This window comes from Bidens hawaiensis, unplaced genomic scaffold, assembly GCF_021521415.1.
Source record: "Bidens hawaiensis isolate Kalapana, Puna unplaced genomic scaffold, B.hawaiensis_p1.1 tig00009662_1, whole genome shotgun sequence".
NCBI lineage: Eukaryota > Viridiplantae > Streptophyta > Magnoliopsida > Asterales > Asteraceae > Bidens > Bidens hawaiensis.
In genome coordinates this window covers 1-27,751 of record NW_027491725.1, presented here as the reverse complement: position 1 = coordinate 27,751, position 27,751 = coordinate 1, and the positions used below count along the sequence as shown (strand labels likewise).

General features: G+C 36.2%; 3 protein-coding genes, 1 long non-coding RNA gene and 1 pseudogene across 9 annotated transcripts; 1 reads left to right on the top strand and 4 right to left on the bottom strand.

Moving 5' to 3' along the window:
- Positions 1 to 1,656: 1,656 nt before the first annotated feature.
- On the top strand, positions 1,657 to 6,719 carry LOC143533344 (protein ACTIVITY OF BC1 COMPLEX KINASE 7, chloroplastic-like; annotated as a pseudogene).
- A 354-nt stretch (positions 6,720 to 7,073) lies between these two features.
- Positions 7,074 to 19,171, bottom strand: LOC143533343 (protein SAWADEE HOMEODOMAIN HOMOLOG 2-like). Of its 3 annotated transcripts, XM_077028164.1 has the most exons (6): positions 9,283 to 9,650; positions 8,220 to 8,547; positions 7,856 to 8,141; positions 7,680 to 7,758; positions 7,397 to 7,588; positions 7,074 to 7,285 (listed from the first exon to the last, which is right to left on the bottom strand). In XM_077028164.1, exons 1-2 carry the CDS (start codon positions 9,604 to 9,606, stop codon positions 8,305 to 8,307), a joined length of 567 nt encoding a protein of 188 aa, XP_076884279.1. In that variant the 5' UTR covers positions 9,607 to 9,650; the 3' UTR covers positions 7,074 to 7,285; positions 7,397 to 7,588; positions 7,680 to 7,758; positions 7,856 to 8,141; positions 8,220 to 8,304. The 3 variants fall into 3 exon arrangements, with proteins under 3 accessions (XP_076884279.1, XP_076884280.1, XP_076884281.1); XM_077028165.1 differs by lacking the exons at positions 7,856 to 8,141; positions 8,220 to 8,547; positions 9,283 to 9,650 and adding an exon at positions 19,030 to 19,142 and having other exon boundaries at positions 7,111 to 7,285; XM_077028166.1 differs by lacking the exons at positions 7,074 to 7,285; positions 7,397 to 7,588; positions 7,680 to 7,758; ... (1 more) ...; positions 8,220 to 8,547; positions 9,283 to 9,650 and adding exons at positions 18,003 to 18,110; positions 18,561 to 18,752; positions 18,860 to 18,938; positions 19,030 to 19,171.
- Positions 13,392 to 16,049, bottom strand: LOC143533341 (uncharacterized). Of its 3 annotated transcripts, none has more exons than XM_077028163.1 (5): positions 15,776 to 16,049; positions 14,441 to 15,155; positions 14,248 to 14,326; positions 13,951 to 14,145; positions 13,394 to 13,753 (listed from the first exon to the last, which is right to left on the bottom strand). In XM_077028163.1, the coding sequence occupies exons 2-4, from the start codon at positions 14,791 to 14,793 to the stop codon at positions 13,981 to 13,983; spliced, it is 597 nt and encodes a 198-aa protein (XP_076884278.1). In that variant the 5' UTR covers positions 14,794 to 15,155; positions 15,776 to 16,049; the 3' UTR covers positions 13,394 to 13,753; positions 13,951 to 13,980. The 3 variants fall into 3 exon arrangements, with proteins under 3 accessions (XP_076884276.1, XP_076884278.1, XP_076884277.1); XM_077028162.1 differs by having other exon boundaries at positions 13,396 to 13,753; positions 13,958 to 14,145; XM_077028161.1 differs by having other exon boundaries at positions 13,392 to 14,145.
- A 3,599-nt stretch (positions 19,172 to 22,770) lies between the features above and the next one.
- Positions 22,771 to 23,579, bottom strand: LOC143533311 (uncharacterized). Its single transcript, XR_013135332.1, has 3 exons — positions 23,509 to 23,579; positions 23,278 to 23,356; positions 22,771 to 23,137 (listed from the first exon to the last, which is right to left on the bottom strand). It is a non-coding gene; the product is annotated as an uncharacterized LOC143533311 (long non-coding RNA).
- A 59-nt stretch (positions 23,580 to 23,638) lies between these two features.
- On the bottom strand, positions 23,639 to 25,184 carry LOC143533310 (protein SAWADEE HOMEODOMAIN HOMOLOG 2-like). Of its 2 annotated transcripts, XR_013135331.1 has the most exons (3): positions 24,798 to 25,184; positions 23,862 to 24,175; positions 23,639 to 23,782 (listed from the first exon to the last, which is right to left on the bottom strand). XR_013135331.1 is itself a non-coding variant. In XM_077028134.1 (2 exons), exons 1-2 carry the CDS (start codon positions 25,116 to 25,118, stop codon positions 23,933 to 23,935), a joined length of 564 nt encoding a protein of 187 aa, XP_076884249.1. In that variant the 5' UTR covers positions 25,119 to 25,184; the 3' UTR covers positions 23,645 to 23,932. The 2 variants fall into 2 exon arrangements, 1 of the variants encoding a protein (XP_076884249.1); XM_077028134.1 differs by having other exon boundaries at positions 23,645 to 24,175.
- Positions 25,185 to 27,751: the final 2,567 nt, after the last annotated feature.

The following is a 27,751-nucleotide window of genomic DNA, read 5'->3' as shown; positions in this document are numbered from 1 at the left end:
GTACCTATATCATAGACAGTTTACAAGTTGAGCCAAAGGTGATTTAGGCTAGGCTCGCCATATGCGAGTCAACTTAGCTCGACTTGAAAAAATAAACCTCTTTTTTCAAAACACTTGCTACAAACAAAATAATGGCCATTTAGCCTTCTTCAAGTCATATATTTAGTCAAATATTATACAACCCAGTCCAATTAAATCAAAGGCAATTAAATTTTGTTAAAAACTAAAAAACGAAACTATTCGGTTTATTAGGTTAAAACCAAAACAAAACCGAATTTGAATTTAGTTCGTTTTGAACTAACTAAATTTGGTTCGATTTGTTTTTTTAATGTAGACCGAAAAATCCTCTTATTTTTTTTCTTTCTCACTATTTAAGCCTGAGGCCTTTAAGCGTTTAAGAAGTTTTGTCACTATCGCTGACTCACCAACCCGACAGATGGACCGAAAAACCTTCTAAGCTAATAAACCAAGTGTACACGAGTCGTTTGTAATTTGTAGTTTGGTGAGAATCAAACAAACAAACAGCAATATGACGATGATGGCCTATGGGGATGGAGAAAGACAAGACACGTAATGCGATGGTGAACCAATCAAATGATGCAGGAAAATGGCGTATTAATTCCACCAACCTGAAATAAAAATAATAATATCATTATAATTGTATTTGTTATCAATCAATCAATCAATCATGCCCAGTAAAATCTCACCAACAGCAAAGCTATAAGTAGGGTCTGGGGAGGGTGGGATGTAGGCACACCGTACCTCTATCCAAAGGAATAAAGAGGTGGCTTCCAGAGAGACCCTCGGCTCTAAGTACATGTGTATGAAGCAAAATAAAGGAAAATAAAGCAAAATAAAGGAAATCAAAGTTTAACAGTTATATAAAAACTACTACTAATTATAATAATATTAATAATAAGATCACAGTTTAACAGCTATATAAAAGCTAATAATAATTATAATAATAATAATATTTTCAAGGGAAATACCATTATGTATATGGCCTTAACAATAACACCAATCACCATTATCAATTGTATTTGTTAAATGTGATAAAAAAAAGAACACCCTACACCTTTCACCAACACTCACCAATCACCATTATCAATTGTCCATATTCACCATCTACACTTGACTTACGAGAACACACAGCAGTTGTTAGTCTACACGCTATTCATTCTCTATATCACCTTCTTCTTTCTTTTTATTCCGAAAGAAAACGGATTCAGAACCTTACCGATCTGTAAGCTTCATCATCCTTTCATTTTCAATTTCAATTTCAGAGTATCTAGGTTTAGATTAAATCCGTCAGTATATACATGTGATTTTATGTTTTCTTCTACTATTGATTGAATATCTGAATTTATATGATTCGTTGTCCGAATAACTGAAGGTTAGTGATGAAGTTGCTATCAGTATGCTGTATGTTGAATATTAGGTCTTTAATTCGAGTTAGATATGCAAATTAGGGCTTCTTCTGCTGCTGCAGTATAAAAGTTAGGTATTATTGGGAATACTGTTAACTATATGACTCCTTATGATCAGTTTTGTTCGTAATCTCGGTTATGCATAGCTTTTCTTAGGCTAAAAACTGCTATATGATTCGTTTTGTATGTGTATACATGTATTTGGCTCACAGTTGTGTTAAACTTCAGGTGTGTTGTTTCATAAATGGCGGCAATACTGGCTTCTAACAGCTGCTATTGTGTTAAATCAAGTGAGGACGTCGGACAATCTCAGCTTCTCAAGATCGGTTTCTATCCAGAAGCTAGATAAGCATGAATGTAGCTTGCCGAAAGTTCAGAGGTTTCAGAAGCTACATGCTGAGATGCAGCAAACAGAGCCGCCAATGAAATATGGTACCAATGGTCGACCTTCAAAGCTTGATACTAACGGTCAAGCTATCAAGTTAGGTGCTAATGGTAAACCGGTGAATTTGGGTACCAATGGTCAGCCTGTGAAGTTGGGAATGAAAGGTAAACCAATTACCATGGTCACCACCAGTGAGGTGGTGAATAACAACAAGCTTGTATCTAAGCAAAGAGCTGGAATGGTGAATGGATCCACACGAACTGTTAATGGAACAGGTCTTGTTAAGAGAGAAACCACACCACCACTAGTTAAGTCTGTCAAAGTTAAAGAACTCTCGGGATTACCAATGGTCAGCCTGTGAAGTTGGGAATGAAAGGTAAACCAATTACCATGGTCACCACCAGTGAGGTGGTGAATAACAACAAGCTTGTATCTAAGCAAAGAGCTGGAATGGTGAATGGATCCACACGAACTGTTAATGGAACAGGTCTTGTTAAGAGAGAAACCACACCACCACTAGTTAAGTCTGTCAAAGTTAAAGAACTCTCGGGATTCCCACCTTCTGAAGAATTGCGTGTCTTGCCATCAGATGAAAGTTTTAGTTGGGCAAATGATAACTACAATTCAGTACAAAGGTCAATAGATGTGTGGTCTTTTGTTCTTTCTTTGCGTGTTCGTGTTCTTTTTGACAATGCAAAGTGGGCATATCCTGGTGGTTTCACAGAAGAAAAACAGGTTTCAATTTTTACTTTTTTATATCTGAATATATTTGGTTTCTGCTATCAATTTAGTAACTTTGGATGCATATTTAGAAAAACAGAAGAAGAAAAACCGCTTCATGGTTAAGAGAATGTGTGCTTCAACTTGGCCCAACTTTTATTAAACTTGGGCAGTTGTCTTCAACAAGATCGGATTTATTTCCACGTGAATTTGTTGATGAACTCGCCAAATTACAGGTGTGGATCACTTATACTACATGATAAAAGATTAAATGTGGTATCTAAATTTCTGATAATTTTTTTTGTTTATTATGATAATCATATGATTCAGGACAGAGTACCAGCATTTTCACCAGAAAAAGCAAAAGCTTTCATTGAAAAGGAATTGGGAGCTCCGGTTAATGTACTATTCAGGGAGTTTGAAGAACGACCAATTGCAGCTGCTAGTCTTGGTCAGGTGAAGCTTATATCTATAGCCACTTTTTAAATACAGTTAAATTAGTTGAATATGTTTCATGTATTTATCATCATGATGTTTTTTCTATAGGTACATCGTGCAATACTACATAATGGAGAGAAAGTAGTTGTTAAAGATCAAAGGCCTGGTTTGAAGAAACTATTTGATATCGATTTGCGTGAGTTCAGCTCTTACACATTATTGTTGGTTTTTAATTATATTTGTGGTTATTTCAGTGACTCAATCAACATGCTTTTCAATCAGGAAATTAAAGCTAGTTGCAGAGTATTTTCAAAGAAGCGAAAGTCTTGGTGGCCCCACAAGGGATTGGCTAGGTATCTATGATGAATGTGCAAAGTAAGTAGTATTCATCATATATCAATACACACAATCATATATATAGCATCTTTTTGGTAAACAGTGTGAAATGAGGAAAAAAGGGAGCGTATTTTGTGTTTATTTTTGTATTTTTGTCATGGTGTACCTAAGCTTAGGATTGTAAACGAACCAAATGTTCAGTGAACCGTTCAGTGTGAAGTTCTTTTGTGTTCGTTTATTTAATGAACGAACGGACAAGAACAAAATATTTTGTTCATTTAGTTAAAAGGATCGAACATGAAACTTATCTTGTTCGTTCATTTATGTTGGTAAACGTTTGTTAATTTAAATATGCTTGTCTTCGTTCATTTATGTTCGTCAGTTTACATTTGCTAATATATTCATTTAATTTTTTTAGGCCCATTACAATTTCATCTAATTTTAACAACTTTTTAGGCCGAACATATTGTTGTTCGTCTATGTTTGTTCGTTTATGTTCGTGAACCATTCGTTTATACTATTAACGAATGAACATAAACGAACACAAACACATTCATTTTCTTAATAAACGAACACGAACAAGAAAGCCTTGTTCGTGTAGTTTATTGTGTTTGATCGTTTGTCCGGTTAAAGTTAAATGGACAAACACGAACATGCCTAAGTTGGTCAATTTATTACCTTTTTCCAATTTTTTTTGCAGGATCTTGTACCAGGAGATTGATTATATAAACGAAGGGAAAAATGCAGATAGATTTCGCCGAGATTTTCGTAATATAAAGTGGGTCCGAGTGCCTGTATGTTTCTTTCTTGATTCTTCATTTATTATCAATGTTAAACTTAATATATACTGTATTTTTTTAATCCAATTTGATACCATGCAGCAAGTATTCTGGGATTATACTGCAACCAAGGTGCTAACATTGGAATATGTTCCAGGTTTTAATCTGAACTCTATTACTTGATAAATATACGTAATCCGATACTTAAAAAATGATTTTTGTGTTGTAAATTTATGTTAAACAGGCATTAAGATAAATAACGTAGATGCAATAAAAGAAAGGGGTTACAGTCGATCTCGAATCTCTTCACGTGCCATTGAATCTTACTTGATTCAGGTTTAGCATCTACATCTTTATAGTTTATTCATTGTTTTGATCATTTCTTTTATATCGAAATTTTATTAATTTGTGTATATTATACAGATACTGAAAACAGGTTTCTTTCATGCTGATCCTCATCCTGGAAACCTTGCTATTGATGTGGATGAATCACTGATCTACTATGATTTTGGTATGATGGGGGAGATTAAGTCATTCACAAGAGAAAGATTGATGGATCTTTTTTATGCAGTTTATGAAAATGATGCAAAAAAGGTATGATATTTTGTAAAAAAATGTAGTGAAAAAATAACAACCATATAAGATTAGCTAAATTGATATTATTATACAGGTTATGAACAGTTTGATAAGCCTTGAAGCACTTCAACCTACTGGAGACTTGTCACCAGTATGTAAAGTTTTATTTTTCCATATTAGTTTTAATATCTTGATTTAATCTTGAACATATGTTTCTCATACATGATTATATGTTTATGTTTTAATAACAGGTAAGGAGATCTATTCAGTTCTTTTTGGATAATTTGCTAAATCAGTCACCGGATCAGGAGCAAACTTTGGCTGCAATAGGCGAGGTATGCATCTGAGTATTTGTCATATATAGGCCTGTAAACAAACCAGGAGAACACAAACGAGGGCCTGTTCATGTTTGTTCATAAAACTTAGCCGAACACGAACACGAACAATTGATCGAATGGATTTTTGGTGTTCATGTTTGTTCGTTAAGAAAATGAACATGTTTGTGTTTGTTCATGTAAGTTTCTCAAAGTTCTAAACAAATAGGTCTAAAACGTAAACGAACACAAGTGAACATAACTAAACAAACATAAACTAACACAAACGAACACAAACAAATAAGTCTAATACATTAAGTATCCAGTAATTTCAATAAACAAACGTAGATAAACCAACTTCCCACCGAACAGTTCACGAACGGTTCACTGAGCGCTCAGTTTGTTTACAGGCCTAGTCACACACTCGAAAGTACTTTTGAGGCGTTTTGTTTTCTTTTTTTTCTCAGATAATATTTGGATTTTTTAATCATATTTTTTGAGGATATTATGATCTGCATGCAGGATTTGTTTTCTATAGCAACAGATCAGCCTTTTCGGTTCCCATCCACCTTCACATTTGTAATTAGGGCATTCTCCACTCTTGAAGGTGAGCTTGAAATTATGTATACATATGCATGTGTATATGCATCATGTGTGTATCATGCATTCTTTCCATTACATATTTGTAAGTTCTTGAGCTTATGCTTCTTTCCAGGAATTGGCTACTCACTGGATCCAGATTTTTCATTTGTCAAGATTGCTGCACCTTATGCACAGGTTAATTATCTTATTTGATGTTGCAATCATACAAGTTTCCACAAAAAAGTAAAAATAATTTAGAAAATAACAAAACCGTGTGGACCCGAGCCTCTTTAATGCTAATATCTTAAATTTCTCAAATCACTTACAGGAGTTGTTAGATCTGAAACAACAACGACCCAGTGGAACACAACTTGTTGCTGAAATACGAAAGCAAGCCGATGATGTAACGTGACCTCATTCCATATCCATAAATTTATAAAACAAATTATGTATATAAAAGTTATGATATTATAGACTAACAGAAGTGTATGTTAACTTACTTCTAGGCAAGATCAAACACCATGTCGATGCCTAATAGAGTTCAAAGGATTGAAGAGTTTGTTAAACAACTCGAAGTAGGAGACATTAAACTTCGTGTTAGAGTTCTCGAGGTACTTGATTTAGTTATTCATTTCCCATATCTTTTTACATTTTTATATATCTGGTGATGATTACGTATTTTCATGTATATTGTAAGTCTGAGAGAGCAGCTCGGAAGGCAACAATATTGCAAATGGCAACCATGTACACGGTTTTAGGGGGCACTCTTGTAAATATTGGTGTCACACCTAGCTCACAAGGCAGCCAACTTATAGCAAATGGGTCATTTGTTGGTGCAGGTATGTGCATATCTTGATGAATTTTATTTTATTTTAGTTGTGATGAATAATAATGATTTTGAATGAATGTAGGTGTATTCATAGCACTTTTGGTTAGGTCCATGCAGAGGGTGAAGAAGCTGGATAAATTTGAAAAAATGATTTGATTTTTAGAACATTTTTTTTAACTTAAAACGAACATGTATTGATTTGTATACCGAAAACTGTATAGAAAACTATATTTTGATAGGGATAGAAAAACATATAATGTTTTATTTGATAATTATAGCAAAAATAATAAGTAAATTGAAGTTAAAACCTCTTATGTGTTCTTCAAATGATATGATGTGTTTACACGTCACAAGAAATTAAGTAACCAAATTTATCCACAAAGTTGAAAGGCGAGGAGATAAGATGTTTAAACCGGAGCAAAAGCCACTACAGATGCAGGCAAATATGTAGTGAAAATATTAGGTTATTAAGCTTTAGATGAAATATGAAGGATCAGAGTTGACTGATAGAATATTATTCTAAATATATTTTGTGCATCTTGGTTGAAAACTTATCACGAAAACGGGAGTAGTCGCAAAGAGTAACAAAGGGCGAAAGTCAAGCTAAGACTGAAGCCATCATAGCCTAGCTGGAAATAAAAAGTATGTTATGTTACAAGCATGTCAATTTGAAAATGTAGTAATTGTAAGGTTGTAAGCACCGACGGTAAGAGTAACAAAATATATCAATTCTACAAATGACTTGCAGGTTGTGTGTTACTTAGAAACTTAACAAAAAGCTTTTCTGATCTAGAGCGATAATCCTACCATAAACGTCGTACATTGACTAGAAGATTCATAATTGTCATAACTTAACCACTACACAAATATACAGCACCACCCTTGCACCTTTACAACCCCTGCAACAAATAATATTTTCTTTAATTTATCTTTCGTATTTACAAGAAAAAAAAGACATTTAAAGCTTGTAACTAAAAATTTCAGGCAAGTAAAACTTTATTATAGTTTACCTGCCATTAGAAACTACATATTTGCAATTAACTGGATGGGCCCCATATCTTGTTCTCCTCCATAGCCAACCTCTGCAAGAGCCCTTTTTGATGATTGTGAAACTCCATATATAAATCTTTCAACTCTTTAGCCTTTTTGTATTCTTCTGTTCCTAAACGAACAATCTTCAACTCGTTCTGTCTACTGTAGCTCTGGGATTAGGGATGCAAACAATAGTAAATAACTAACAGATAATAATGGAAACGTTGTGATTGAACTCTAACTAACGAATAACACGCTTACCTCACACTTAGGCTGCAATTTTCGCAGGTTTGTGTTGAATGTTCCACTTCTAAGATTCTCTTCAGCTATTACCCACGGCCTACAACAAATAAAATAATTTAATTAACAAACCTAAAGCCCCCACAATAATATCATCTTAACACAAAAAAGAATATACAAAAACTCTTAACAATTACCTTCCAGAGAAAGATGTTATGAAGTGATTTGGATTGTTTATAAAACTACAAATCCTCTCCAGCTTTGTCTTGCCATCCACCAAGATTGCTCCTCGTGCATATGTTTCTTGTAACAAACCTGGGCAAACACATGTCTGTGCAGTGATTGATGTATGCTCGTGTATGAAATGCATCATCAACAACGGGCATAAATCTTTATCCAAGTTTGTCAACACAATATAATGATGAGGGTCAGTCTTTTTCACACCTCCAATATCCACGTCATGATCACGTATTTCAGCACTCCCTATTGATAAACAAACAAATCAAAAACAAGTTATGAAATCATTATCATATAAAACAATCTTTAATCAAATTACAAAACCTGCATAGGATCCGACATGAGAACCGTATTCCACACTACCACACACCTACAAATTCACAACAAATTATAAATAAATAGTTAAACACTAAATTATACCAAAAATGACATGAACAGAAAAACTCGCCTGTGATTGAACAGAGTTTGCCCCTTTGAGTTGTTGTTTCACAAGATTAGCAAATTCAGCAATGTCGGGATGAATATTACCATGCACAATGAAACACATGTCCTCAATGGATGTTTCGGTTAAAGTCCCCTCACCAGGACCATGCTGCCAGCATAGTAAATAAGAGCATATACACTTGTCAGGTGTATGCTCTACATACTGCACCTATTATTAACAACATATACTAATTAGTTACTAGTTACTACCTCTCTAAATAATTAAACCAATGTTAAACATTATTCTATCATTATTGATTAAACTAGGGTTCCTATGATCTAAATTGGGGACATAAATGAGCAATTGATCAAAGTGATCTAATAGCTTCATCACGAAGTGGCGACAACTGTGAACAAGACCTGAAACACAACCCGAACCCGACACGAAAAGAAAAAAGGTTTTGGGTTGGCTAACTGCTAACATGACCCATTTCAAAGACGGGTTGGGTTTGGGTTGACCCGTATAAAGATGAGTTGGTCCGTTAACCTGTTTGAGTAATAAAAATTAAACTTTGATAATTATATTTTTATTTGTTTTTTCCGTCTTCTTCCATTTTCCGAATATATTGTTGCAATTTCCAATCAAATTTCATGATTTTAATTATTTTAAAAAAATAAAAATTCATATTACTCATTTTCTCAGCCGACTCTAAATTATATCCATTTTATTTAAAAAATCTTTTAATTTTATTGGTACATGGTTCAAACGGGTAGTTTTCGGGTCCACCCAAATTTATGTGTGTGTGTGTGGGTGAAAGTTGAAATATTTGACACAAATAATAATATGAATTGGTTGCACATTTCAACCCGTTAACCCGACATGATTGAGATTATTATTATTATTATTATTAAGAAACTAAAATGAGAAAAAAAATTAGCCCTAATTAGAGAAAAAGGTACATACAGCATCAACAGTGGCGTCATAATATAGGGCTTCATCCTTGTTTCTATAAATTGCACATATCTTCATGCCTTCAAGCACTCTAGAACACTCATTATCCTCCACTGGCTCCGAGACTGTACGGAACCTACTGAGAAACTGTTCGATTTCACGGTGAGTGTTGAAATCTGCGACGGAGTAAATCTCGTCAAAGTAGCTCTGTACGGTGTCCTTGAACTTGATACGGAGGCGGCTACCGTGTTCGAGAATGGCGGCGCAGGTGTACCAGGCGTCGTCTGCCTTCCACCGGTAGTCCAGGTTGTAGTCCACGCCGTCGGGATTCGCCATTGTTATTGTTCCTTGACGCTTCGAACAAGTTGAGTCTGTGTGCTGAGTCAACTCGTGTTGCCACCAGCTGGTTTTTATTAGTTTTTGAAGGTTTTAACTTTTAACAATTTTATTTGGGTGTCTAGTTATTGTGTCGTGTAGCGAGTCTATTACTTAAATTTTGTTCATTTTTCACGCGTAGTGACACGTTTTAGACTTTAAAACGAGCTTAACACCACCCGCCCCCACCTCGTCTCCGCCCCAGATTTTGAGAAGAAAAGTAGGGAAATCTAATGGTTGCAATGGGGAGAGGGGGTGAGCGTAAATTTTACAACTACGCCACTTTTTATAAAATTAATCCTGGGATGTCACGTACCAGAAATGCCCGATTTTGCTTATTTACCACTTTTTTGCGAAACTAGTGATTTAATGGTTTGCCTATTAAATTAAACAAAAGACAAAAAATAAAATGAAGTGAGTGTTCGTGGTTGGTAAAAACTTGGTGGACCCCATCTCTTTTTGCCCTCATGGATGTTAAGGCCATGCGTAGTGGGCGTGGGTTATGAGCGAATTGGGGCGACAAAGGGCGCAAAGACCCCCCCCCCCCCCGGCGATATTTGGGCGATTTGGGGCGGGGGCGGGGGCGGGGTTTAATTGTCGCCGGCGAGAGTTAGAAAATAATAATATAATAATAATGTTACTGTTGGGGGGGGGGGTAACGGCTAAAAAAAATCAATTTAAAAATTTAATATAAATATCAAACCAATTAAACCATTTTCACCATATCATACACAAACCCAAACATAAAAATATCAATCTTTCATACTTCTTCAAACTCAATGAGTTCCCCGGATTCCACGAATTCTGCCGAGAATTGGGATCAACGTTAGTCGAAGAATTCATCAGATTCATCGACAAGTGGCGGAAGAGCATTTAGAGGTCACGAACGCGGTTCGGGCCGTTGCCAATAACATGATGTTCGGCTCTGCTCCGTCTACGGCACCACGTAGACGGTCATATATCCATCGGGATCGTAAGCAAGCGAACGCTTGTTTGATGAAGGACTACTTCAATGACACACCTACATTTAACAACGCTATATTTCGACGTCGTTTTCGGATGTCCAAGCGTTTATTTTTGCTCATCGTTGGAGATATGGAGTGGAAGTATGAGTATTTTCAGCATAAACCCTTCGCAAGAGGATATTTTGGATTCTCCGGCATCCAAAAGTGCACTTCGGCTTTACGCATCCTCGCATACGGCAACACGACCGATATCAGTGACGAGTATTTAAAGATGGCTGACAAAACAACGAGAGATGCGTTGGAGAATTTTTGCATCGGTAAAATTTAAATTGTTTGTATTAACTATTGTTTTTAATATAAATATTTTTTAATAATTTATTTGTATAGGAATAATACAATTATACTCTCGTCGTTATCTGATGATTCCTACTTCAAACGACCTGACTTGCATATATGATGTACACGAAAGCAAACATTCTTTTCCAGGTATGATCGGGAGTATAGATTGCATGCATTGAGAGTAGGCCAACTGTCCAACCGCATGGCGAGGTCAATACACTCGTGGTGACCATGGAGTGCCAACGGTTAGTCTTCAAGCCATTTGTTCACACGACCTCTGGATTTGGTCAGCCTACTTCGGCTCAGTCGGGTCCAACAACGACATAAACGTTCTCAACGCGTCACCCGTGTTAGAGTATTACATCAACCGTAGTATACCGGTCTTACCGTTTTATGCCAACGATACCTTCTATCGTCACATATACTATTTGGGAGATGGGATATATCCAGAGTACTCGATCATCGTCAAGACGTTTCAAGACCCTATCGAATAAAAAATAGACTATTTTAAGAAGAAGCAAGAGTCTGCGAGAAAGGATATCGAGAGGTGTTTCGGGGTTCTAAAAAAACGTTGGCATTATGTGAAAAACTCTTGTCATGTATGGACGTTGGCAAAAATGAGCGATGCCATGTATACGTGTATCATATTGCATAATATGATTTTAGAAGACGAGGGAAAAGCAATATGTCAACACTATATACCAGGAAGTGTTCTAGAACAGTTCCCTGAACCAACCCAAGACCAACGAACGTATAACATTCACCAGTTCATATCAAGTGATATACATAACCAACTGAAGGCGGATTTGGTTCAACACGTGTGGGATAATCGTCCCGTTGAGGACGAAGAGGAGGACGAAGACGACGACGAAGACGGAGACGAATACGAAGACGAAGACAGATAGATTAGTTTGTGTGTTTTTATTTTTATTATTTTTGTGTTTTTTTAGTTTTATGTATTTTTTTTGTATTTATTTTTTAATTATAATAAATTTTTATTTAATTATTAAAATAAATTGGTTTTTATTTAATTAGTTTAATTATAAAAAGAAAATAATAAAAAAATATATTGTGGGCCCAACTTGTAGCCCCTACACCATTACACCCCCAAAAACAAATTCACACCTTTTGCTGTCTGGGCACCACGTGTCACAATTCGTCCTCAATTGTAGCCCATCCACTACACATAGCATAAGAGACCAGCGCCCAAAGGGGCTCATGCCCTTGGCGCCATTGATGTGGCAGAGGATGCTACTACACTGCACTTGGTAAAGATTTGAATTGATTAATCATTTGTATTAAAAAAAATAAACGATAAAGTTCATGAATATGATACATACACATATTTATGCGTCTAGCAATGACAAAAAGTACAAATAACAAAATATTAAATGGTCAGCTTTACATTACAAACCGCACCAAACTGTTAAGCTATCAAAAAGCAAAATCGAACAGTTTATATCTCAAATCTATCAAACCAGCCGACTTGCTTAGGTTAAACGGTTTGATTGGTTTTTGACGAAAACTTAACATTATTGATGCATGTGGCATTAATGCATGTTGTGGATCTTATTGGTTGGACTCAGTGAGCTCCCCCCTTCACATTTGCTTGCATACACCCTTGTATGAAAAGTATATACTCATGTCGGGGATATCTCTAAGTTGAATTCGTCACACATATCTTGGTACAACCCAGATCATGACACGATATCCTTAGGTTTTAGTGGCGCACGTATCTTGGCACCACCCAAATCATGACACAAAAAAACATTAAATGTTACATTATTTAATCTAACCCGTTTATTAAATACTTTCAGGATTATTTTTTAGGGTGTATGTTTGTTGACTTGAAAATCTGTATAATTACACATGATGGCTTCCAACAATAACTAAAACCTTATACAAAAGTGTGCTCTGCATAATTTAGATGTATAGGTAAAAAATGGAGAATCAAGTTCAAATTTTACACGTGAAACGTTTTGAAGTGTGTTAAGACACGACATTTAGATTCATATAAATCATATGAACGATTGTAAATATTGTAAATATTGTAAACATTGGATGTTGTTGTACTTGGTTAATGCAAGTTATGTTATTAATCAAAATCTCTTTATCTTCATTCTATCAAAGTGTGTATTTGTGTTTATTTGCAGGTGTTCGACAAAATTCTGGGATTACCACTGTGTTCTAACAAATAATTAGGTTCCATCATATCTAGTTCGTTTAATATATTGATCATGCGCAGATGACTTGTTTTCGTGTGTACGTTTCCTGACATGTAAATCTGTATAATTAAACATACCATAGCATAAACGTGCTTACAAACATTCATTCATTCTACTAAAGTGTATGCTCCCACTCATTCTTCAATTAAAAAACGGTGTCTGACCAGTGAGAAACGTACATACCATCAATCTGACCCAAAACATAGTTAGAAGATAGTGTTCTACTTCTGGTGAGAACAAATTGAGAGATAGACTTGATTAACTATGATCATATAGTACTATCATACTTCAATTGTATATTTAAAAACTAAAATATAGAGGCCATTTCCTATTTTTTACCTTAAATTATATCAAAATCACAAAATAGTTAAGCTATATCTACAAACGATACTAATCTATGTCAAACGACTTGCACGGTTGTGTTACTTAGCAGCTTAACAATGGGCCTTTCTTAGGGCTTAAATTACGAAAACTAGAGCTATCATACTACCATAAAAGTTGTACCATTATTACAGGAGTCATAGTTATCATATCAAAAGAGAACCTGCACCGCGCTACTTCACAAATATATAACACCACCTGCAACAAATAATATTTTCTATAATTTACAAATTTGTTAAAACATGAGAAAAAAAGAGATTCAAAGCTTGTAAAAGATATTAAGTTGACTTCAAAAAAGACAGATTTCTTTAATTTACAAATTTTTTTTATAATCGAATCCTTGACCTATAACTCAGAGTCTTAATGAAATAACAGAGAACGAAAAACTTCACTACTGTTTACCTGCCATTAAAGACTACAGTTTTTCAACTGGACGAGTCCCGGTTCTTGTTCTCCTCCTTAGCTAACCTTTGCATGAGCCCTTTTAGATGATTGCGATATGCCAAATATAAATCTCTTGACTGTTTAGCTACCATGTATTCTTCTGTTCCTAACTGAACTACCTTCAACGCATTCTTTGTACTGTAGTTCTGGAATTAGGAATACAAACATTAATAAATAATTAACAGAAAACACTGGAAATGTTGTGTTTGAAATAGAGATGCCCATAGCTAACGAAATGATATATTTACCCCATACTTAGGCTGCAAACTCTGCAAGTTTGTGTTGAATGTTCCACTTCTAAGATTTTCTTCACCTACTACCCATGGCCTAAAGCAAATAAAACAACTTGAATTAACAAACCTAAAGCATAATATTATCTTAACACAAAAAAAAAAACATACACAAAAAATATATACAAAAAACTAATGCTAGATCACTAACCTTCCTGAGAAAGATGTAATGAAATGATTTGGATTGCTTATAAATTCATAAATTGTCTTCAGTTTTGTACCGTTATCCACCAAGATAGCCCCTTGTGCATATGTTTCTAGTAACAAACTTGGAAAAACATATGTTTGTGCAGTGATTGAAGTATGCTCGTGTATGAAATCCATCATTAACAACGGGCATAGATCTTTATCCAAGTTTTCCAATACAATATAATGATGACAATTAGTTTTTTTATCACCATCTATATCTTTGTCATGATCACTTAATTCACGACAGAATGCTTCCTTCCCTATCAACGAAAGTCGAAAACACAAAATATAAACAAGTTCTGAAATCATTATCATATAAAGCGATCTTTTGTTAAATTACAAAACCTGCACAGGATCTGTAACGCGAGCCATGTCCAAACCTGTCAAACACCTACAAATCCACAACCAATTACACATAATTACAGAAATCACAAACTAAAAACCGCAGCACAAATGACATTAACTGAAAAACTTGCCCGTGATTCGACCGAGGCCTCTTTGAGTTTTTGTTTGACAAGGTCTGTGAATTCAGCAACTTTAGGATGTTTCTCACCGCGCGTAATGAGACATATGTCCTCAATGGTTGTTTCTGTCACGCTTCCTTTCCCAGGACCATGCTGCCAGGATAGCGAATAAGAACATAAACACATCTCAGGTGAATGCTCTTTATAATGCACCTACATTATCAAGTAAACAAACACTAAATTGTTAACAAAATATACTTCATAGTGATCATGGTTACAAAAGTCGCTAAGTGCTGCAACGTAACATCAGTCGACTGCAGAGTTGCGACTTGCGAGTACTTGGCCACTTAGACAGATTTTTACAACATCGATGGTGATTAGTCGAAATTAGTAGTGTCAACCGTGTCGGGTTCACAGGTTAGCGGTTGAAATGTGCAACCTGAACCCGACCCATATTATTATTCATGTCAAAGATTTCAACCCTAACCTACAAGAACACAAATTTGTATCGACCCGAAAACGACCCGTCAACCCGACCTGTTGTTTTAAACGGGTCACGTTAGTAAAGCCAAAATATTTTACTTTATTTTCGTGTCGGGTTCAGGTCGTCGTGTCAACAGTTGTTGCCCCTAGACTTGAAATAGGGTTCCTGTGGTCTAAATTTGGGGCACAGGTAAGCAATTGACCCAGCTTGTTGCCCGCTAACCTACCTCTATTTTGTAATCAGATCCTTTAATTTGAAATGAATTAATTATATTTTTTAAAAAAATTTGGTTACATAATTTAAACAGCTAAAAATGCCCTAAAATAGAGAAAAGTAATTAAGTACATACAGCATCAACAATAGCATCATAATATCTCAGAGGCTTTTGTGTGCCTCTGTAAACAGCGCAGACTGGCATGCCTTGAGTGAGTCTGGAACACTCATTATCATCGATGGGTTCGGAGACTGGACGGAACTTGCGAAGAAACTGTTGGATTTGACGGTGAGTGGAGAAATCGGCGATGGTGAAGACCTCATCGGAGAGAGAGTAGAAACTCTGGAACTTCACACGGAGGAGCTGGTTGCCGTCTTCCAGATCGACACGGCAAGTGTACCACGCTTCATCATCGGGCCGGTACTCTACGCCGTCGTTGATAATCGCTGCCATTTCAAACAAAAACAAAGCTGGTGGTGGTACTGCCGTCTGTAGTTCGCTTCATAACATCATGCAGTCGGTTGTATTGGGCCTTGTGTTGAATAATAATAATTATTATTATTATTACTCGAATTATTATTAGTGGTGGTGTGAAACTGTGAATGAATAAATGGGTGTTAATGAGTGTTTTGCCTAGCTTTTTTAATCTAGCTTATAGTGACGATTAATGTAAATAAGTTTATTTGAAGATGGTTTTTTTTACTCGTTTGTCTCTCAAATGATGGTGGATTATTGAAGCAAGATTTAACAGTTTATTAAGATGTATAATCAATAAGAGACAAATTGTAATTAGTAAGAAGCAAATGATAGATTTTTAGAAAAGAAACAAGTTGGTGGATTATACATTGGTGGAGATTTAACATTTAACCATAACGTCGTTCAACCATACGTTGGTCAAGATTTAACAGCACATTGTTGGTGGATTAATATTAATGCATAAAGACTTTAATGTCTGCATGTTGTGCAGAACCAAGAACCGACTTGTGCAGATTTGATTTATTAAAGCAACAACTATATTAAATATCCATCTATATTTTTTCCCCTATTTAATAAGTTGGTGAATAAATATAATACACAAAGACTTCTCGTGAAATTTGCAGAACCAACCAAGAACCAACTTATGCAGATTTGATATTAAATATCCATAAATATCCATCTATATTTTTTCGTGAAACTTGTATAACCAACCAAGAACTAATCAATCATTCTGATGGGTTGTTTAAATCGTTCGTCACTCAAATTTGTTTGAAATTTACTCGGAAAATGCTCGCTTATTTTTTCGTTCGATTGTGAATGATTCGCTCAGTTTGGTTTGGTTCGGCTCGAATAATTTTTATTCGTTATATATATATTTATATACTCATAAGTATATATTTTATTTTAATAATTATCTTCAATATTGAAAAACTAAATATTAAATATAATATCCTTTAATTATTGAATATTTTTTAGTACTTTAAATGTAAAAGTTAACTATATTTAGTTTTTAGTATTTCAATATTAAAGATAATTACAAAAATAGGGATATACTGTGCATATAATCATATATATTTATGTAAATAATTATTTTTTTAATTATTAATTGTTTTATTATATTATATCCAATTTCAAACTTCAATTTTATCAAAAAATTACAAGCTATTACTAGTTTTTCTAAAAACTACCAATTTATTTTCATAAAAGAATTTTATCCATCCTTTGTGCATGGATGAGTTTGTTCTGCATCATTTTAGCGTTAACAACTAGCACTTTAATTTTGATAATATATAGTTAGGTCTTGAATAATTATTTAACATACCATTTACTATATTTTTAAGAGGATATCAAATGTTAATTCATTCAGTTTCCAAATGTTTCTTAATGTAACTGGTTGAAGAATCTACAATTAACTATGACCATTTTGTAACAGAGCCGGCTTCGAGAAGGGGAAAATTTTTTTGGGCCAAAGGCGAAAATTTTTTTGGCCCTTAAGTGAAAGAAATATTTTGTTGGATTTAAACAATTTAATTTTAAATAGGCTTACTTGATAATGATTTAAATTGTGTAAAAAACTTTTATATAAAAATAAGCTTAAAATTGTCTCAAATAAGACTTGAACCCACGACCTTTTGATTAGATATCATAGCCTTTACCACTAGACCAAGCTAGTGGTTATATAATTGTGTTGAAATATTGATTATACATATTTTTTTTATTAAAAATACGTATAATTTCTTTTGAAAAAAAAATATTTCGGGCCTGTGGCCGTCGACTACCCTGCCATGCCTCAAAGACGGCCCTGTTTTGTAATATCACACTTTAACTACGAACTTAAAAGTAAAACAAACTAGTAATATCTAGCAGCTATTTTTATATATTCTGACATATAACTACAATATGCCATCCGAAAATGTAATTGGTAGAAATGAACCTACACTGCAACTTCACAAAAACACCACACCATGATTGCACCTTTAGTCCTTTACAACACCTGTAACAAATAATGTTTTCTTTAGTTAATATATTTTTATAGGAACACAAAGAAGATATTCAAGGCTTATAACAACAGTCAATTTGACTCATACTTTGTGTTAAGTATAACTCTGTGGAAATAAGCATCTGTCATTTTTTCACATGTTTTCATGCTTAAAATTTACAACTAAAAGTAGCTACAAGTGGGACAGCCCCTAAAATTGGTTATGTATCCGACAGTGAACAGTGAGGACTGTGAGTGTAATTTCTGAAAACTTGGGACCAAAACTGCAGCACGGTCTTACTAAAGGGGGCATCCGTGTAATTAACTCTATTTGTCGCTTTTGAGATTCTACTATGGGTCATGCTCCTGGTTATCGGGCCGGTCATGGGAATCAATTCAGAGCCAGATTTTATACTTTGTTTTTCACGGCTAACTTATGACATAATACAACAGATAACTGTTTACCTGCCATTTGAAACTGCCTTCTAACAATTAACTGGACGGGTCCCGTTTCTTGTTCTCCTCCATAGCTAGCCTCTGCACGAGCCCGTTTTGATGATTGTGAAATGCCATATACAGATCTTTAAACTGTTTAGCTTTCCTGAATTCTTCTGTTCCTGAACGGACAATCTTCAACTCATTCTTTCTACTGTAGCTCTGGGATTAGGAATGCAAACATTAACAAATAATTAATTAATAATATTTGATATGTTGCGTTTGAAATAGAGAATGAGATGCACTTAATTAAGGAATTACACATTTACTTCATACTTAGGCTGCAAGCTCCGCAGGTTTGTGTTAAATGCTTCACTTCTAAGACCATCTTCAGCTATTATCCACGGCCTACAAAAAATAAAATAACTTAGAACTAATAAACCTAAAGCACCACGATAATATCATTAATAACACAAACAATTAATGCTAGATTGCTTACCTTCCAGAGAAAGAAGTAATGAAGTGATTCGGATTGTTTATAAAATCACAAATCCTCTTCAGTTTTGTCTCGCTATCCACCATGATAGCCCCTCGTGCATCTGTTTCCAGTAACAAACTTGGAAGAACACACGTCTGTGCGGTGATTGACGTATGCTCATGTATGAAGTCCATCATCAACAAGGGGCACAGGATTTGCTCTGATCCGCGTTATGTCGCTGCTGGACCATTGGAGCTTTTGGCCATGGGAGTTTTTCGGTGGCAAATATCTCCGTGACGCTTTTGGTGAGTGGCGTCCACCGGGGGTTTCGGCTTGATGGGTGCGTGTTATCCCTTCCGCCTACTAGAGGGCGAGAGCTAGATGAGGTGTCAAAGTTTACCCTTGACTGCCAAATACCTAGCTTCCTCCTTTTGTTTTGCCGGGCGGTCCGGACGTTGTTTTCTCTAGTCCTCTGCGTGTAGAGGTTTGTACTCTGGGGAAGATCCCTACCCAGTTGCTTCTCCGTTTCGGCAAAGCGCTTGGCCGCCGTCATGATGGCATCCCATGTGGATGGCATGCCGTCTTTACCCGTCAACGTGCGGATAAGCTCTGGGTATTCGGCGCCCTGGATGAAAGCGGCGCGAACAAGATCTTCGCTTATGGTGCCCAGACTCAGCTTTTTCGAGTTGAAGCGAGTGATGAAGTCTAGTAAAGATTCATCATCTTCTCTAACGCAGTTGAGGATCGTCCACTGCTCTTCAGTATATTTCCTCTGTTGGCTGAAGTGTTGGCTGAACTTGTGTTGGAAGTCCGCCCAATCATAGATGTGGTGGACCGGTAAACGATCAAACCACGCCCTGGCCGCTCCAACCAGCGTCATCTGGAACATATAACACCACGTGGGTTCCGTCCAGTTGCTGACGGTTGCCCCCGCTATGAATCTGTTCAAGTGATCATCTGGGTTGGATATACCATCATAAGTGCCGATGTTGGACATCTGTTTGGCACTCTTCGGGGCGATTGCTTCCGCAATGTCCCTTGCAAACTTGGACGTTCACGCATTTGCAACAGTTGGTCTAAAGGTTTTGGAGAAGTCACTTGGGTTTCCCCCCGCGTTCCTTGGTTTGAAGGTTTCTCCGAAATTCCTTCTTGGTTGGAAGTCCGTTTCCTTGCGCTTCCTTTTCGCCCTATGACGAGGGTTTGCGTCACTGTCGGACTCCTCCCAATCATCATCCAAGTACTCGCACTCATTGCTCATGTTGAGCTGTTGTCGAGTGTTTCCGAACTCGTCAGCCTGTTGGAGTGAACGTAAGCGTTCATCCAACTCAGCTTGGAATTCCTTCTGACGTGCTTCCGCCCACGCTTTAACTTGATCAAGTGTTTGGCGAGGGAGCCTCGTCTGTTGTCTCTCCAACTGGGTGTCGGTGAATCCCAGTGAAGGATTGTTTACTGCACTTGCCCCGGCTTGGGTAACCGGGGTAGTGTTCGTAAAAATTGTGTACTCGCTGGTGTTCCCCCCAGTAGCTGGGGTTGTGGTTACCGGGGTTTCTTGGTCACTCGCTGGCCTTGGCACCGGAGTAACCTTAACCATCTTTCCAGAGGTTTTGTAAAAACTGAGAAAATTAGTTCTAGCTTTTATGCACGGATGGCGCCAATGAAGAAACACTAAGTTACCCCGGCAGATTACGGATAATCTTAGGGTCAAGTAGATGTTTCCCACGAGGGTTAGGTCCGGCAAAGATGGTTATTCTTCTGATGACCTGCAAAACAGACACCGTGAGCTCGTCACTGAGAAGGGGGGTACCTCCTTGTGACCACCCTCCGGCGTGAGAATCAGACTAGATTGCTCTGAATATAAATGTATATTAAGAGAAATAGCTAGAACAGATAAGATATGTGATGGTATAAGATAAGATGATGATACCGTTCCAAGGTGTTGGAGTATTTATAGCCTAAGGTAGGTTTCCAAGCAGGTACAGTCAGCTGTATAATATTCCTTTTCTACCAACTGTGAGCTACGCACGTGCCGTGCTGGTGGTTGGTGGGTAGGCAGCGGTTGATAGTGACATGGCCGGTTGTGTACTATTCCTTTTCCACCAACTGCAGGCTATGTACGTGCCACGATGAGGGTTGGTGAGTAGGCAGCGGCTGATAGTGACATTTTGTACTAGAGCGTGCTCCTCGTCGTACTGTTGTCAGTGAGCTGTCACCCTGTGATGGGCTGCTTTGGTCAGATCTTGTCTATTTTGTCAATACCTTGGCAGGTATAGTACAAAAGATCCTCCAGAAGCGTACGGACTGGCTCATTTGGGCGGGAGTATTCCCGCCTTGCTCATTCCTTCTTCAGGTGACATTACTGAATTATTGAGAGTTAGTGCCTTGTGCGTGTAGCCTTACTATTAGTGCGGGTAGCCTCCGCTGATGGCTTGTATCCGCAGCTGCGGGAACAGGCGGGGTACTTCACCATTGGGAGGCTTTTCCTGCGGGAACAGCTAGCGTATGCGCGTAAGGTCTTCATCTCTCTGAGCATGGTGGGTCCTGCGGAACCAGTTGGTCTTTGCGCAGACGTCCCTCTTCAAGGTGAGTCTTGCGGGTCCAACTGGGCTCTGCTGGGACCTACCTCTTCAAATCCCAAGTTTCCCAATTCTAAATTTTTTTGAAATTTAAAACCAATAACAAAATACTCATTTCGATATCAATGCTATTTGCTCATCCCTAGCCCCAAATATCATGATTCGGAATGGTTCCCGCCATCCTAATTTTATACTGTGATTTACTTTTTAATTATTTTAATATACTTTAAGTATGCATTCTTGGTGTTTTTAATGTGTATGAATGAAAAGGAGAATGATGAATATGCCTTTGTGGCACATGACACCATTTTTGGGTAGGGAAAACATTTAGGTCTTAGCCGGCCACTAGCTCACTACACTACGTGTACTTTGGCAACATTTAGAATGACGGATAAGGAGGTGTTTAGGATTGCTTATTTTCATTAACTTATAACTTATAAACTTTTTAAGAAGTAATAAGGTATTTGGGATTGCTTATATTGTGAGAGAAAAAGTTTCATAAGTTACACTTTTGTAACTTATAAACTTAATGAAAAGTTATAAGGAGGTAAAATAAGGAATCCCAAACACCCCTTAAATATCATTGATTAATGTTATTTGATAGATATCAAACGGGTTTTTGACAGGTTTGAATCTAACGCAACTAAAAGTATACATTAAAGAAACTTCAAAAAGCTAAAAAAAACCATCATATTTGTTTTTACTTTTTTGACCACTATTGACAATGATGAGTCACGAGGTGGAAGGTAGGCGCGCATAGGTGATGACACTGGCTCTAGTGACGTCTAACAAGAACCAATATGTGGCGTAGGAGGCGGTGCAAATGGTGATGGCTGGGGCACTGGTAAGGCCTGTAACCACCAATAGGTGGTAAAGAAAGTATATGCTTCCACCCATTCTAAGCCGTTCTTCAATTATACCTTTAGTTTTCAAACAAACCAATAATGGCACAGCCTAATTTCAACCACAAATTATATTAAAGTTAAGTTGTTTGGTCCATTAGGTCAGGTATAATAGTTGCCAAATAGCATATGATCATTTACAAAACTATATGGGTTGCCTTTTCCATCTTCCATTCATATTCAACACCAAAATATGAAATCCACCTGCAATACACAATGATTTCTTTAATTTACATATTCTGTTATTTGTAAGGGGAAAAAAGGCATTCATAGCTTGTATATCATTTATGATCTCACATGTGTTTCCAAGTGTAGAACCAAAAACTAGCTACAATTGTCGGTTGGATCGGGTTGGGTCAAGGGCAACAATTAAGAGCCATATTTTTAAGCATGTCAAACTTACGACATGAAATAACAGATAACATTGTTAAAAATAAAAGTTTGATCATTGTTTACCTGCCAATAGAGATTGCATTTTTACAACTTGCAGACACTAAATTGATCCTCGTTCTTCTTCTCTTCTATAGCCAGCCTTTGCATGAGCCCTTGTATATGATTACGAAATACCAAATATAAATCTTTTAGCTGTTTAGACTTTCTGTATTCTTCTGTTCCTAACCGCACAACCTTCAGCTCATTCTGTGTACTGTAGTTCTGGGATCAGGAGGTCAAAGATCAACAATTTATTAAGAGAAACTACTGTAACTGAAATAGAGATACAAATGGTCCATAGGCCCAAACTTGCCCAAAACCATTCTTGTAACCCAATTCGATTTAAGAGAGAACACATTTACCTTATACTTAGGCTGCAAACTCTGCAGGCTTGTGTTGAATGTTCCACTTCTAAGATTTTCTTCCGCTATTATCCATGGCCTACAACGAATAAAATAACTTCATTTAATAAACCTAAAGGACCACAATAATATATACAAAAAACTCTTAACAATTAATGTCAACTTCCATAATAGCCTTAATAAATTCGAATCATAAACTGAATTATACAACACTACTGTTAAATTGCTTACCTTCCGGAGAAAGAAGTGATTAAGTGATTTGGATCGTTTACAAAGTCAAAAATTCTCTTCAACTTTGTGCTACTATCCACCATGATAAACAAACTTGGAAAAACACATGTTTGTGCAGTGATTGAAGTATGCTCGCGTATGAACTCCTTCATTAACAATGGGCATAGATCTTTATCCACGTTTTCCAATAAAATATAATGATGACGGTCAATCATTTCCGCACCTCTCATATATTTATCCTGATCACTTAATTCATGGCAGAATCTTTCCATCCCTATCAATGAAAAACACAAATTAAAAACAAGTTCTGAAATCATTATCATCTAAAACGATCTTTTGTTAAATTACAAAACCTGCAGAGGATTCGACAAGAGAACCAATTCCAATACTGTCAAGCACCTATAAATCCACAACCAATTACAGATTAACACCAGAAATCACAAACTAAGAAAACTGAAAAACTTGCCTGCGACTGAACAGAGGTCCCTTTGAGTTTTTGTTTGACAAGGTCTGTGAATTCAGAAACTTTGGGATGAATATCACCATCTATTATGAAACATATGTCCTCAATCGATGCCGCTGTTATAGTCCCCTCACCAGGTCCATGCTGCCAGCATAGTAGATAAGAGCATACACACTTGTCAGGTGTATGCTCTTTATACTGCACCTATTATTATGAACAAAAGTGGAAGAATACCGATTACTTAAATCAATGTCGTAAAATTTGCGACTAGTCACCAATATATCGGTGATTAATCGCTAATCAGTATGCAATAGATTCACCTAATCGGACCAAGAAATCAGTGGTCAGTCAAAGTTGGCACATATCGGGCCAAATCATTTAAATTGGTCAAAATCTTTGAAGCATTGTAAAATTACACTTGTTAATTTTGAAAATTTACATATAAAATTCCAAGGCGATTAATATCTATTAATGTTTAGTCTGTACCTTTTTTTAGCACGCAAAAAAAAGATAACATTAGTTCAAACTTACACCAACTTGACCAATCTAACGGTCTCTTTTTCGACCTATTACCTCCTAGCGAGTTCTACAGCACAGGGTGGGCTACTGAAGTCTAAATTTGGGTAGCAGATATTAATTAGTTCCTATTATATTCTCTAATAAATTAAGTTATGTAAAACACTGTTCTATTATTGGATGAACATAGAGTGGATTCCCGTGGTCTAAATTTGGGACACTTATGAGAATTATTATTATTATTATTATTATTATTATTATTATTATATTTTTAAAAAGCCCTAAAATGAAGAGAAGATAAGATATACACAGCATCAACAACGGCGTCAAAATATCGAGCATCTTCCTGGCGTCTGTATAATGCGTTGACGGTAACGCCTTCAGTGAGTCTAGAACACTCATTATCCTCCACCGGCTTAGATATTGGACGGAACTTGCGGATGAGTTGTTCGATCTCACCGTGAGTGTTGAAATCGGTGACGGTGAAAACCTCGTCGAAGTAGGTCTGAAGGAAGTCCTTGAACTTGACACGGAACTGGTTTCCGTGTTCGAGAACTACGGCGCAGGTGTACCACGCATCGTCTGCATTGCACCGGAATTCGAGATCGTAGTTCACGCCGGAAACCGCCATTGATGGTTCAAGGTGGCGTCGTTTGGTTTGGTTTGGTTTGGTTTGGTTTAGAACATGCAGTCGTATTGGGATCAGTTATAATACATTAGTTATGCGAGCTTTATAAACGTCGATTTAATTTTTACGTGATGGCAAAATCGTAAATAACCTAAATCTAATTCGACGATCTAATTCATTAATTGATTCATCGAGCGTCCATCCGTCAATATAATTCAATCATCGATCCATATCAAACTAATCTACAAAATGACATCAAACTAAATTGAGTTATCTAAACCTAAAAATGTTCGTTACCTGCGAATAAACTTCTAACACAATTGGTCAATTTTTTTACAATTAAACAAATGATTGCCGTTTGTTCTTCATTTTTTCGCCTAATCATACAAATTTGAGCCTTCAATTTTACAGTTGCAACTTATTTTGGATGTTAAACAAAACTGAAGACATTGTACATTTAAACGTTCTGATAAAAACGAACACTTTTAAACGTTCAACCACGTTCAATACCAAAACTTTAGAAGTTCTAACAAAAAGGTTTAGAAGTTCTAAAACAAGGTTTAGAAGTTCAAGCTAAATTCACACCCTTTAAACGTTCAAGGTTAACCTTTAAACATTCAGGCAAATAACTTAAAAGTTTAGGCAAAAAACTTTAAACGTTCAAGCCAAATTCTCATCTTTAAACGTTCAGCCACGTTCAGGCTTAAAACTTTAAACGGCCAGTTAAAACCCATCACTCAATACTCAAAATTGATCAATTGAAACTTCAAATTGATGATTAATTGGACCAATTTCAAAGTTTAATTGATCAATTAGTTCAATAATTTCAATTTCAATTGGTCAATTTTATCAACTGACCTGTGAACAAGTCGTGACGGAGGAAGATAGTGACGGTGGACGGAATCATTGGATGGTGGACGGTGGACAGAATCGTTGGATGGTGACGGATTGCTGAACGGTTATAGTGAAGGTGGACGGAATCGATGGGAGCAATGGTGGACGAAGACCGGCTCGTCGTTGTTGTTGCTCGATACTTTGATCGGAGAACCCCAGATCGCTAACTGTAAGCAAACGTTCCATAGCCTCGCGTACAAAATGTACGATAATCAATTTTTGTATCTTATCCTTTATATATATATATATATATATCACACAACAATAACAATATTTTCTCAAACCTCGACGGCGACAAAAACCCGTCATCCCGCCCCTCTTATCGCCCAGAGGACAGTGTTCTCGCCCTCGTCGCCCATATACGTAGTCCATTATGCATAGCCTTATGTACCTGTAACTTGTGTTAAAAAAAATAAACAATGCCCGTTTATTTAATTGAAATATTTTGCGTGACAACTCACAAGAATCCAAAATCCAAACCAACAAACTCTCATGTTATTGTTAGACCTCTCAATTTTAGAACTGAAACTGAACCGATATAGAATTCAGTTTTCAATTTCAGTTTATTAAATTTGAAATCGGTTTGATTCGGTTTTCACTTTTGACTGGAATAGTATATAAAGCAAGGAAACCAAAATTCGGATGAACACACCTACATGATATCCAAGCTTTCTTTGTACACGACTATTCTTATCATGATTTTTTTTACTACTTTTACAAATATCACATGTTCTAAAATACTAAAAAACAACTTAACGTATAAAGATTAAACAACTGGCTAACAAAACAATTAACCCGGAATTTAGCATTCTAAACAACTTATTAGAAAAACGGATTGAGTAAAAACTAGCAAGCAAACACATTAATCCTGTCGTTACAATATATGCAATAACCAGAAACCGAAAACATATTCAAGCGTCAACGAATCTTGATCCTAACTACAACACAATAAAAGAAAAGGAAAAGGAAAATGATGCAATTTCGGAAGCGATCAATGGCTCGAGAGACTCATGATTAATCAAAGACGATAAAATCGAACCAAAGGTTCAAGAACAAAGTTCTTATAATTCAAATTCAATATAAAAAAAAAACAAGAAACCCTAACAACTATATTTATAAATAAATAAACAGTTGGGCCGGGCCGACAATGGACCGGATCCCCATCAGAAAAGACACGGGTTTTTAGCCATATAACATTTGCAAATCATCCTTAAATTTGGCCTTGAGTTGTTCTCTCTTTAACTTGAGAGCAGCAGTTACTAATCCTGATTCAGGAGTCCATGGTTCAGGCATCAGCTTTATCTTTGCAGGTAGCTCAAACTTGTCCAACTTTGCATCTTTCCCTGCCTGCATTATAAATTTGTTTACATACAAAAAAGGACTCGATCAATCACTAAAAAAAAAGCGAGAGGCTAAACCGATTTCAGTGAAAGTGGATAAGAGTTTTCTAAGAATGTAAATGAACCGAGCCACTCACAAGCTACTCGAGAACAGCTCGCTAAAAGCTCGGATCAATCTGAGCTTAAACGAGGTTGAACCTAAAAATAAGCCCGTTAAATAGAGGAGCCCTAGCTTCATATACTAAACTCTGCTAGGCTCGCAAGCTTAAATGAAGCTTAAATGAGACTGTTATTTTTATATATATAGTAACTTGTATTTGATAAGTAAATAATATATTATATGTATAAAAGTATAACTATAAGTGTATATAAAAATAACTTTATATGCAAATAAGATTAATA